The sequence below is a fragment of the Lytechinus pictus genome, chromosome 1 (genome assembly GCF_037042905.1).
Source record: "Lytechinus pictus isolate F3 Inbred chromosome 1, Lp3.0, whole genome shotgun sequence".
Classification (NCBI taxonomy): Eukaryota; Metazoa; Echinodermata; class Echinoidea; order Temnopleuroida; family Toxopneustidae; genus Lytechinus; species Lytechinus pictus.
Window position 1 is genome coordinate 24,697,190 of NC_087245.1, and position 14,026 is coordinate 24,711,215.

Below are 14,026 nucleotides of genomic sequence, written 5' to 3' on the forward strand. Positions count from 1 at the left end.
TCAAGGAATTATGGAAAATAGATGGCCATTTCATGGATTTAAAGATGTAAAATGTGAAATTTTAGCTTTTTTTTTTTTTTTTTTTTTTTTTAGCAGGAGCGTCATATTTTGTAAACGTATTGACCCAGACCTAGTTTCACCTAAGATTAATTAACAGCTACACAGCTATTGCATATATATGATGTTAAAAAAGTCTACAATTTATCATACATGTATTGTATTGAATTGATTTGGGCTCCTCAAGGATAGCGATTCTGAGGAGCTCAATTGCGCTCCTCAAAAAAAATAAGGAGAGCGATTTATGGAGCTCCACGAAAATATAAACGTGAAGGACTGCGTCAATGTGATTAGACTGGCACGTGCTTGCTAGGCAACTCCCCAGGGAGTGCAGATGGTGCACTTTATGTAATGACCGGCGTAGAATCCAACGTATGAAGCGCTATATTAATAGTAATAATTATTATTATTATTATTATTATTATCAGTGAATTAGTTCGACAAGCTATAATCCCTTTCGTCTACCATGTCTCCCTCTTCATGAATATCTATCATGTGCCTCTCTTCTCGCATCTTCCCAATGTGGCATTACATTCTTCTACATCATTTCCCCTTCCCTATTACATGTATTATGTTCCCTCCTTTTCTTACCACTCACCCCAACATTGTCTCTCCGTTCCCTTCCTCATCTCATCTCGACCTCTCCCTTCCTACCTATTTTTTAACCTCCCTTTGCCTTCTCTATATTCCTCTTTATCTCTCCCTTTCTACCTGTTTCCTCTCCATACATTGTTCATTTTTCGAACATCCTATTTCCCTTGTGGTTGTCGTCACATTACTCTTCTTTGTGTATCACACTTTATTCCAGATTTCAAGAAGATACATTGATCCTTCATTGAAGAATGAAATACGAATGGCTATCGTAAAATTAGCAGTGGCTGAAACCGAAGACTTAACGGTAACGTCGATCTTACTTTTCACCTTCTTCTCCTTCTTTTCCTTGATTTTTTTCTCTTCATCTTCTTCTCCCTTTTCTTTTTCTCTTTCTTCTTCTTTTTCATTTTCTTCTTCTTTTCCTTGAGCTTTTCTCTTCTTCTCCTACTTATTCCTATTTTTCTCCTCCTCCTTCTCCTTTTTTTTCTCCTTCTTTTTCTTCATCTGCATCTTCATCACCGCCTTGTTCTTCTTTTACTCCACTATGGTGAGCAGAATTTTCACGTTTAAAACATTGATAAACCAAGGTCCGCTCGCCGCCAACCCCCCCCCCCCCCGAATCCTTGCCTTTGGTATCATTTATAGTACAAAAAGTAGCAGCAGCAGTTGCGGTAGTAGAAGTAAAACTAGAAGTAGCAGTAGCGGTAGTAGAAGTGGAAGTAGTGGAAGTAGTAGAAGTAGTAGAATTAGTAGCAGCAGTAGTAGTAGTAGTAATAGTAGTGGTAATACATGTAGTAGTAGTAGAAGTAGTAGTAGTAGTAGTAGTAGTAATAGTAGTAGTAGTAGTTGTTGTTGTCGTAGTAGTAGTATATAGTAATAGTAGCAGTAGCAGCAGCAGCAGTAGCAGCAGCAGCAGCATCAGTAATAGTCAGGGGCGGATCCAGCTTTTTATAAAGGGGGGGTTGGGGTGGTATGCGAGGGAGCGTAGCGACCGAGTCCAAGCGAGCGGAGCGAGCGAGGGGGGAGGGTGTGTGAGGGGGGTGTCCCCCCTCCCACAGTAGGGAAAATTTTTGAAAATCTGTGTGTGAAAATGGCGTTTTCTTGCATCTAAAAAAGATAAGATTTAAATAAATGGTCCCCGGATTTTTTTTTTTTTTTTTTTTTGGGGGGGGTTGCAACCCCCCAACCCCCCCTCTAGATCCGCTTCTGATAGTAGTAGTAGTAGTAGTAGTAGTAGTAGTAGTAGTAGTAGTAGTAGTAATCATGGAAGTAGTATGTCCTTTCATAATCGTTCAATCGCCAAGTTAAATCCTTTTCTACCGTAAAGCAAGCTTCGATTATCTGAGAAAAGGAAAGCACATTTTGCCTCGATCTTGAATCATAGGCTAGTAACATAATCACTTTCATTTCATTTTATTTCATGAGGTGGTTTCATCGGCTTCAGAGTATTAGCGTTTTACGTGTATGATAGAAAGGTTTTAAAGCAATTAAAAGGATGGTCTTTTAAAAAAAAGAAATTCCCAATATAATTATTGAAACTCAAGACTCGAAACTCCAGATTCGAAACTCGAGACTAGAACTTTGGCAACACGCGCAGACCGCCGTAATAGTGGTGGTAGTATTAGTATTATGATGAGGAGTTGTTGCTATTGTTGCTGCAGTAGTGGTAGTAGTATCTTTCATGTTCATTTTCATACAGCTGCTTGGAAGGGATGGTAGAAACCACACTCTGAGGATACATGGTAATGGCCCTGATCTAGTGGATGACGTATGTCGCTGGGCAAATATCTTGAACCCCTCCAGCGTTAATGATCCGCTACACTTTGACAACACCATCCTCATGACAAGGTATTTCACTGATTACATTGTATCAACGCGATTTAAATAATTACCGGTATGTAACAAAACCATATTTTACGATGGTAAATGTTACCATATACCTTGGGCCGCTCTTTAAGCTCCGAAGTGTGACGCCATCAGTTCTTCAATTTTGCATTTGAGCAATTTTGATATTTCGGTAGAACACGATGAAATGCCGCCACATTCTAAATTGGGTGGGAATCTGTCAAGGGGGCCAAATATATGATTTTGTGAACGCAAATTTAGCCCCTTGCAATTTTAAGTGACCGGTGCGTGTAATATGGAGAGATTGAAGAGCGCCATCATTTTTTATTAACTATTATAATACTACTTTGATAATAATCCTCTCACCATTTACAGGAGAGACCTGTACACCGTCTCTGGAGGCCAAAAGAACTTTGGGCTGTTAGGAAGGGCACCTCTTGGGACGGTCTGTAGACGGACTGATTCTTGCAATGTAAATGAAGAAGATGGATTGGAAGCAGCACTAACAGTCGCTCATGAACTTGGTCATAAGTAAGATCTGCTTCTGTCTCGGCACGTTGCGTATGTCATGATTGGAGAAAAATAATTAGGATATTATAGAGAAAGTGAATTGGAATTAGAATCGGAATAGGGCCTCCTGTATTTTGGATGCTGATTTGGGAAAATTAATTCATGAAGATTAAAAAATATTTTTCAAGGTATGCATGTCTTTACTTAATATCTTTAACGAATTTAGAGGAACAATTGTCGTTTAAAACAATACTGTACATATCTAGTGACGTAGATAATAAAGAGGTGTTAGTAATTGCCCAACTCAAAGAACAGTCAAGAGCCCCAACGTCACATTAATACTGGTTCTTGATATACCAACTCGATATATTTTATTCATGCCCTCCTCTCGTGATTATAATATAATCATTAAAAATATATATATTATATTTGTTTTTAAAAAAGTATATATCATATTTGTACAAAAATCTATTATTTGTATTCTTCATTGACAATTTCCTATCTGTTTCAATAATTTCCTCTTTGTTTGAATATGTCATGTAAATGTAACATCCTCACAATTTCATGCCTATATAAATCATTAGTGATGATGCTTGATGGTTTGCACGGTGGTATGATGAATCGCCGAAGTGTCTTACAGTACACCAGGGGCGGATGCAGGATTTTCAAAGGGGTGGGGGGGTATTTTTTACAGGAAAAATTCGGCATACCCCTAAAAAAATGTGACCCTGCCGGGATACGCCACTATTCATGGTGTACTGTAAATCACTTCCGCGAAAATCTACCTTATTATCTTCTATCTATCTATCTTTCTATCTATCCATCCATCCATCTATCCATGCATCATATCCATTTTAGTTTGAATCTATACCACGATCCCGACTATGGTTGTGCAAATGGTCGATATGTCATGTCATCTATGAAGGTCGTAGGGGCGTCATCCTTCAAATGGTCTCATTGTAGTGCAACCTACTTAGCACTGTTTCTCAAGTTAGTCATCCAACATCATAGCAACCAAATAATATTTATCGACATTGTTAAACCTTCCTCAAAATATATCCATCCCGTGGTCTGACACAAGCAATCGTCACCACGGTTACATGTATATTCTGTGGCTGATTCGTATCCCATCCACGTAGGCCTACTTCAAAACTGCAATAATAATCTTTGGTGTGGTATTTTTATATTTATTTCTACACCTGATTTGTAATGTTGCCTTATTATTGATATCGCTTGATTGGCCTGTATTCAATGAACAACGTGAATTAATTCTACATCGATGGTATCTAAGGTAATTAAGAGCAACATTCGTTTTCATATTATTTCATTGATCTTTCTTTATTTATCTATTTATTTGTTTTATTATTTATTAACTATTTTAGATACTAAAGTTAATATCCAATTAATACTAGAAGTAATAAGACAATGGTAGCGGAGGAATCAAACTGTATTTCCATATCTAATTTAGATCCCTATTTTTATCTTCATGACTACACCCTTAATTGTGATCGGTCATAAATTATAGCCAAATTGTTGGTTATATCAATTTTGACATACAAAAATTATCAAAATCAATAATTTATTGGTAAGAATATTACCAGAACTTTGGTTGATATTGACCACTTTCATTTGGGCGGACACTTATTCACCAACAGATTGAATGCTTTGATTTAAATGATGCATCGAAAAATCTAATCAGCCGATCTTTATGTTCTTTCGATAGTTCGCATAAAGCAGCATGCGTCCTACATGGTAATCGAACTCTATTTCTATATCTAATGTAGATAGCTGAATTCATCTATCATGACTGACATGAATGATATTCTTCAATGTTGCATCTTATTATTTAAATGACAGACCTATTTTTTTTTTATATGCAGTTCTCCCAAAGCGGCATGCCTTCTGGATGTACCCTCAACAGATCACCAGGAAGTCGATATGATACCTATAGATCAATTAGCAGGTACAAAGTATAGCAGATTGCAACAATGTAAAAAGGCATATGGAACTGATGTCTATACACTATGTGGAGGAGCACGGGCTCATACTGTAAGTATGCATGTTTATTAGCTAAATTTGACTTATTTGATTCATTGGCACTATGGCTGTCGATCCGGAGAAAATTAGGGATATATTTCCCAATATTTGAGGTGGGAATGACCTTTAATATCACCTCCAATAATTTAAAGTACAATAATTATGAACATCATTCATGACAAGTGTCATGATGATAAAGAGGTAGTACGAGTATGATGATCATGATGGTAGTGATGATTGTCGTATAGCCCACAGGCATGATGACAACCATATTTTTTTTTTTTTTTGGGGGGGATCTCCTTACGTTAAGTGTTATTGAATGAATCCATTGCTTTCCGAAAGTGTTATAGAAACAGATGTACGGATAGAGCAAACATAGAGTAAAATAGTTAATATTTTTACACTTAATATTTTTTTTCAAATTCACTCTTTCCCCAACAACGAATACCGATCGACACCCATGACCGTTATAGTATAACAAGGTAGAAATATGTGATTTACTTATATCGAGTAGTGTTTAAAATGCCGTGTATACAATCTTCTCATGTCATTATCAAGTTGTAAAGTATCTCGATATATACCCGATAAATGCGGCACATATTTTGGACGTTAATACAATTCATCTGAATTCCGTTTCATAAAAACAAATTTGCAATAACAGATAAAAGCTAAAGAAATCGATCAATTTGATTGGCTAACTGTAAACGTGTTGTGGAAGTTATGCATCTGATATAATAATAAGTCTTTATCTACTTTCGAAGTGAAAACTGTTATGGTGTATTGTGTTTTATTCCACTGCTATCTACTTTGCCAGACTTGTGGACAACTCGGTTGTAACCGGTACGGGTGGTGTATGCACATGTCAGTAATGGAAGGCACCAGCTGCGGAGAAGACAAGGTAAAATCGGTTCTAGGACAATTACCCCCCGGACAATCACCCCCGGACAACTACCCCCCTGACAATTACCCCCGAGGACAATTACCCCCTGGACAATTACCCCCCGGATAATTACCCCCTGAGGACAATTACCCCCGAGGACAATTACCCCCGAGGACAATTACCCCCGGATAATTACCCCCTGGACAATTACCCTCCGAGGACAATAACCCCCGAGGAAATAACCCCCCCCCGGACAATTACCCCCGAGGGCAATTACACCCGGACATTCACCCCCCCCCCCTCCCCCGGACAATTACCTCTGAGGACATTTACCCCAAGACAATTACCCCCGGAAAATCCCCCCCCCCCCTTCTCTCCGGCATCGATATCAGAATCAAGCGGGACCCATTGTAAGTCTTGGTCGGTGGCACAGGTTTTCGAAATATTTTCTACTGTATCTTATGTTAATAACTTTTTAGTTTTTTCCTGGCTTTTACCTTTTTTTCTTCCTTTTCCGCATTTTTTTGTTTTTGTTTTTGTTTAGCAGTGCCTTTTGCATCATGAAAAATGGGGATGGGGGCTTGCGCCCCAAACCTCCCGTTTAGCTACGCATATATACATCAGAAAATATGTAAACTGGCCCTCATACTAAGTTTTCATAGAACAATTGAATATTCATGAAAGGACACGATTGGACATAATAATCACAAATACCTAATATCCCTGATTCCAACTGATCTATTTTTTAAAATTTATTTTGGGTTTAATTTCAGGGAAAAAATCAAGCAAATACATACAACGTTAAAAGACACCTTCACAGGTAGAAATATTGAAAGTCGATAACGCAACCATCAACACTAACACTGACAAGTAGGAACTATAAACCTGTTATTTTAAAACAATTCAACTAACAAGAAGCTAAGAATTATGAAACAATTGGTGCACATTCCAGATTAAGATGTGGCTTTAGTTTATAACTTAATACAGTAAGCTAAAAAACAAATCTATGCACAGATTGTGTGTATTATCTTAGAGTGAAGGCAATTAAATGTTAAAAAAGGAAATTAAGTACCAAAATTACTCAATTTGTAAACAGTATGGCATAATCAAATACTGTGTTTTTCCATACAAATTGGCAATCATGATAGTGTTAAGCATATATACAATTCGTTTAAGGGGCATTTCAAGGACGGTGAGAATTTATAAAGAAATTGGCCTATACATAATTATACTAAACAATCAAATAATGCGACCGCGCATTGTGAGCTGAAAATATTAATATTTAGACCATAAAACGGACATTGTACAGAGCTCTTGAAAAAATCAATTTGTAAATGAAAAAATAATGAAAGCTCGATATACGAGCTGAATTATATTTTTATATTGACTTCAAAAGTTGATATTTTAAGCTCTATATCAGCCTATATTGAGCAAGATATGAATCTCATCGAACAGGCAATGCGAGCGCGAAGCGTTACCGAAACTTGTATATACTATAATAATAATAATAATAATATGTTCATTTATATAGCGCTCTTACAATATATCATCGTTTCACAGCGCTTTACACAATGATGGAATAAAAAATTACAATAACTAATACATGTAAATATTATTGATTAAAAAGCAGAGTCTTGAGATGTTTCTTAAATACTTCCAAAGAAGGAGAAAGTCGCATATATCTTGGAAGGTCATTCCAAAGTCTTGGGGCACATGTCTGAAAAGCATTGTCACCAGGTTTAGTATTTGTCCGTGGAATATGGAGTAGAGTAATGTCCGTACTCGAGCGAAGCCCGGGACGTTCTGACTGATGTAGGCGGATGAGAGAGTCCATGTAGTGTGGAGCTTCATTGTGGACAATCTTGAAAACAATGGTCATAATCTTGAAGACAATACGTTGCTTCACTGGAAGCCAATGCAACTCTCTTAACAGAGGAGTAACATGATCGTGCTTACGAGCTTTGAAAATCAACTTGGCTGCACGGTTTTGGACCCTCTGAAGACGTTGCATCTGTGAGGAGTTGATTCCATACAAGAGTGAATTTGCATAGTCAAGACGTGACAATTCAATGGCTCGAATAGCATGTTCACATACATTGGCAGTTATGTAGGGTCTAATGCGGGCTATGTACGAAAGCTGACAATGAAGTCCCCGACAAAGTGCTGAAACTTGTTTATCCATTTTCAGAGTCGAATCCAACTCAACACCCAGACTCTGAGCATGAGACACTGGAAGGATGTTCATACCGGACAACGTGAGAGAGACATCTGCTACATATTGCCGGGCTTGTGGGTAGAAACTACAAGAAATTCAGTCTTGTCACAATTAAGTTTCAACATATTGGCAGCCATCCATTCCTGTAGATTTTCAACACATTTTGTGAGTGATTGAAGAGCTTGACTCAATGATTCAGGACTTCTAGGATCAGCAAATGTATAAAGAGAGACATCATCTGCATATGAGTGATAACATACTCCATCGTATTGTTTGATAATATCCGACATTGGCAGTGTGTACATGCTGAAAAGTCGCGGTCCAATTACCGATCCTTGCGGAACGCCATACTGAAGCGACTTCGGTGAAGACAGTTCACAAGTAACTTTACATCTGCTGGTACGACCTGACAGGTAAGAAGTGAACCAGGAATGAGCATTACCCGTGATGCTGAACACTTCAGACAGACGATTGAGGAGAATGTTATAATACACAGGATCAAACGCAGATGAAAGGTAAAGGAGAAGAACAAATGCATGTCTATAGCCTGAAGGATATCATTCTCTATCCCCAACAGGGCTGTCTCTTTGCTGTAATGTTTACGATAGGCCGACTAATAATCAGAGTTGAGCTGATTCAACTCTAAGTGTTCTGAGAGCTGACTAAGAACTGTTTTTTCGATCACCTTAGACAAAAAAGGTAGATTCGATACCGGGCGATAGTTTTTCAGATCGTCTCGATCCAAAGTTGGTTTCTTGATGAGAGGCGTGACAACAGCATCCTTCAATGGTGATGGAAACTGCCCAGAGTTCAGTGACGTTTCGACAATTGACACAATGTATGGAACAAATATGTCAATATTCTCCTTCACCAACCACACAGGAACAGGGTCGAGTGAGCAAGATTTGTTTGGCGATGACATGATAATCTTCCTGACTGCATCGGCTGACACAGGTACAAAGAATGATAGCTCTCCTCCACTTGCGGCAGGATTTTCTCCAGGGTGGAGATCTTCCGAAACAGGCGGAGTAGGATCGGTTGAGGGAGAAACTGATTATAAAGCCTCCCTTATCAGTGCAAATTTACTGCTAAAATAAGTGGCAAATCTGTTGGAGAGATCTTCAGCAGACGCATGTACTGGATGGATTTTCGGAGACCTGTCCAAGAACACATTCAGAGCGCCAAATATTTTCTTAGCATCAGCATCACTCAATTGGTCATTGTAGAATAATGACTTTGCTTGTTTGACAAGGTTCTCTATCGTGTGGATCTGGTTTAGGTATTTATCGCGATTATCAGTGGTGCGATTCTTAGACCACACCTTTTCAAGTCTTCGTCTAGTACGTCTCGCTTCATAAATCTCATCATTATACCATGGAGGATGAAAACAAAATTTGTGGGTCCTTTTGGTGGCTGGACACAGGGTATCCAGTACTGTAGAGATTGCATTGTTGTAAAATGTACCCTGTTCATCTGCAGTACCTTGAAAAGGAAAGTCCACAAATGCTTCAGCTATCTCAGATCATAGAGAATCCTTGTTGAGGCTACGAAAATTACGGGAAACAGATGTCACATTCTGTAACTTTGGTTTTGCCACGTCAAGTACACAGTAAAAAAAAAAGATGATCAGAATAGAACTTCTCTCGAATCCAGCAGGACTTCACAAAGGAATCCTCATTGTCCTTAGAAATAATCAGATCGAGCGTATGACCACACCTGTGGGTAGGGCCCTGGATGTGTTGGCAAAGGCCAGCTTCATCAAGAGATGAGAGAAGCTGCATTGCCTCAGGTTTACTTGGGATGTCTACATGAATATTGTAATCTCCGAGTAAAAGGACATGGGACGAACTTGCAGAAAGTTCTTTTACAAGTTCATCAAAATCAGCTAAGAATTCACTAGTTTTGAGGGAATTCCGCATATAGAATGAGGTGGTCTGTAGACAACCACATAGCAATTAACCATCCGTGATGGATCGGTAACACCGATATGCTCATAAGTATCATGTCTCAGCTCAAGTTTGATGACAGACAGGATGAGCTGAGTTTTTCTCATTGATCACCACTGGATCCTCACTTTTCAAACATGTTTCAGTCAGAAACATGATGTCAACGTTGTTTTCTAAGATGTAATCAGTCAGAAGGAATGTTTTTTTCCTGAGTGAATGACAATTCCATAGATGAACATTAAGTTTATCATACTTCTCTCTTTTAACAGGCACTAGATTATCAGAGGTAGCTTTTATTTTGTAAGATGGCAGCCTTCTACTAGAGCTCACGATTACAGGGATTGTGTCGTCATTCCCTCGATTGTACATATATTGATCCTTTACGTACTTCTTTGTATAACCATTTACAATCCTTTCTTGAATATGCCGTCCACCTCTCCTACCTCTCATTCGACATATACCCAACTCCTTGATACGAGTATAAGTATCAGGTGATAGATGACAAGATCTTGGCTCTGGCGGAGAGAGTACATAGCTTGCATAGTATAACATACATGCTTGTCATGTCCATTGGCAAAGGAGCTAGACTTGACACTACTAGGCATTGAAAGCGTGCGCCCATCCATTGTCACTGTATTCATTATGTGTCCATTATCTATTGTCCAATGTGTGAATTGAACAACAGCAGCTCTCTCAACTGTAATCCCATCAAATACACCAGTTAAACAGTCCAAACTTGGGCAGAAAACATAGTGATATTACTCCAATACAGAATGATGAACAGCTGTCAAATTTGTCCAGGATGTTGACAACAACTACCCAAACCGAATTGCCAACCGAATGATCTTGTGCTACGGTGACATAAAAATTATGATAGAATTCTGGGATCGTAAAGATTTGCAGATGGAGCTCACTTTTTACGGCTTTCTTACTGCGTTCGTTTGATTCCAAGATACTCGAGAATGCCTTGAGTACTTCTTACGTCAACCGTACGGCCGTCGTATGACTCTGTGCACTCCCTTTGTCTAGGCCCCAGGGGGTTATTGTCCTCGGGGATAATTGTTCCCGGTGGTAATTGCCCTCGGGGGTAATTTTCCGGGGGTAATTATCCGAGGGATAATAATTGCCCTTGGGGTAATTGGCCGGGGGGTAATTGTCCGGGGGGTATTTGTCCAGCGGGTAGTTGTCCTGATAAGGGTAAAATCATCACTGGTTGATTATTATGTTAATCCCAAAAATTTCATGTCTTAGAACATGTAAGATATATATAATAAGATGGGGAGGAGGAAAAAGGCAACGAATAATAATAATAACGATAATAACAATAAGAAGAAGAAGAAGAGGAGGAGGAAGGAGGAGGAGGAGAAGGAGAAAGAAGAAGAACAAGGAGAAGAAGAAGAAGAAGAAGAAGAAGAAGAAGAAGAGGAGGAGGAAAAAGAAGCATGAAGAAAAACTTAATCACCAATTTCCCTTTATCCCTTTTCTCCTCCCCTTTACTATTTAAAAAGAAATGGAACAGGTGGCAGTTGCTCATCTGCATGTCCCCCCCCCCCCCCCTCCCCTCTGGAGGTGCCGAACCTAACTTAATGCATAATTGCTAAATTTAGACAAAACTTAGCTTTTCAAAAGCCTTACTTCTCCTATTTGACATATAATTTTGCTATTTTATTCAGTATTATGCTGGTTCGGTTTTACAAACTATTTTGCTGTTTGGTTGACTTAGCTTTATTTACCTGCCCCTTAATTAATACAATTTTTTACAATTATTTTTGCTGCAGTGGTGTTACAGCGGGCACTGTCGTACATCTATCGGGGGCATTCCCGACCCCGTAGACGGTGGATGGGGGGACTGGACGGAGGACTTCACCCCTTGTTCTCGTACATGTGGTACAGGTGTCACTTACAGACGACGACCATGTGATAACCCTGCCCCTCGTTATGGCGGCAAAGCTTGTGAAGGCCCGATGTATATCATGCACACTTGCAATGAGAATGTAAGGCATTCATGTTTTTAAAATCTTTCTTTAAAGTTGTAACCACCCCCCCCCCCCCCCTCAGTGAAAAGTTATGAAAAATGTAGTTTGCCTGTTTAAAAAAAAATAACTGCACATTATTCAATAATATTGTTGAAATGTTTAAAATGCAAAGTCTTTATGGATAATTACTGCAATTAAGTGCTTTCCGCATTATTTTTACAGAGAAGATTATTAATTTCTTTAGTTTCATAATGGCGAAGCACGAGCTGAAATTTTGTTAGATATTGATCTGAAATACGATACGTTACTTCGCTTAACAATAATACAATCGAGAAGCATGAGCGGACTTTTTATTATGGTTAGTGACCTAAAAGATTTGATATTCTGTCAATTTTTTCCTCTGTACTTTTCTTACTCCTTTTGTTTGTCCACTTCTTGTACTTACCTTCCTTTTCTCCTTTTCTCCTTTTAACCCCCCCCCCCCTTGCGCCGCCAAATAAAGGGTGGGGCGCTTCGCCAGTGTGCACAAGTGAGCAGAGATCTCATCAAAATTTTATGCTGGCCGTCCCTCTCACGTCCCTGCTCCGAAGTAACGATCCACCAATGTATTGTTTAACATGCACGGATATAAAGAAACATCTTCACTCTTAACCAATAAGATAACTGGGTTGTTTCTCACTCTTATCACAATATAAATATTGAATGTGCGAATAATTGATTCCCTCATTGTCGTACTGCCAAAGATGTGCATACCACTGTTTTGTGTAAAGTAAGATAATTATAAATTTATCATTTTTTAATCTTTAAAAATGGCTAGTGAAAATATTTCTAATGAAATTTTATTTTCATGCTTCTTTGTATTTATCTCTAGATATAAGTCACATGTTTATTTTTCTTGGGGTTGACTTAATGTACCCTTAAAGTGCTAAAATTAAGCTGTAATTTTTATTGTCTTGGTAGCCTTGTCCAGGGATCGAAAGTGCAGACGATTACAGACGAAGGGAATGCTCCAAGTCCAATTCTATTGTATACAAATATCGCACGTTTGAATGGTCCACGGAAACGGATGGCAATATTTTAGGTAAAAATTATTGAGAACAAATTAAGCTTAAAGAAGTTAAAATCCAAACCATTTCACTTCATATTTTATTAATCATTTCATAAACATTTTCTTTTATTTTCCTAAGAAAATTAGATTTGAAAGACTTTGGATAGTTATTTATTGATCACTGGAGTACAAAATGGGGGGGGGGGGGCTTCTGGGCCTGGACCCCAATATTTTCAAAAACAGGAAACAAGGAGAAAATGAAAAAAGGGGATGATGAAATAATTTTGTGATTATGTTCAAATTTGTAACAAAATCAGATTTTGAAGCAACAAGGTCGATTTTTTTGCTCGCTTGCATCTTTGATAAATGTTGCCACATGTGCTATGTCTGACCCCTTCAAATCTTTGAGGTCATTATGCTGCTATGATTGATTGTCTTCTTCTTCCTCTTTTCTTCTTTTCGCCTGTTTTCTGCCCCTTTCCCCCTCCCACTTCTCTTACCCTTTTTCTTTAAGGGTACAATGCCTAATCCTGAATGAATGTTGCATGTTAGTTGGTCTTGCTTTTATTTTCTTTCTTGTTTGTTCATGTTAGATGATTGGCTGTGCATTTTGAAATGTACAGCGAAAATAGGAAGTTATGTGCTCGAGCATGTCCGACCCCCATATAAAGTATCGGGTGGAACTAAGTGCTGGAGTGATGAACCAGATGAGCTAAGACGAACTCGAAGATGTGTCAATAACGAATGCAAAGTGAGAAATAATAATAATAAAGCATTTACCAACGAACGATTTTATCATAATAATGTGAGCAATTTTAGGTTTTGTTGTTTTGGAACTTGGACGTGATCTTTATTATTAAAAAACACATCAAAAACGTTGTTGTTGTTGATGATGTTTTGTCCAAGCGCCTTTTTTAT

At 38.4% G+C, this 14,026-nt stretch overlaps 1 protein-coding gene across 1 annotated transcript in view; it reads left to right on the forward strand.

Moving 5' to 3' along the window:
- The window catches only part of LOC129264889 (A disintegrin and metalloproteinase with thrombospondin motifs 16-like), a 38,788-nt gene that overhangs the window by 12,689 nt on the left and 12,073 nt on the right, over nt 1–14,026 (forward strand). The window contains exons 5-11 of the mRNA XM_064105352.1: nt 2,351–2,499; nt 2,872–3,027; nt 4,887–5,055; nt 5,858–5,941; nt 11,863–12,078; nt 13,021–13,141; nt 13,702–13,859. Of these exons, the coding sequence (XP_063961422.1) occupies nt 2,351–2,499; nt 2,872–3,027; nt 4,887–5,055; nt 5,858–5,941; nt 11,863–12,078; nt 13,021–13,141; nt 13,702–13,859 (1,053 nt within the window). The remainder of the gene's footprint in view (nt 1–2,350; nt 2,500–2,871; nt 3,028–4,886; nt 5,056–5,857; nt 5,942–11,862; nt 12,079–13,020; nt 13,142–13,701; nt 13,860–14,026) is intronic.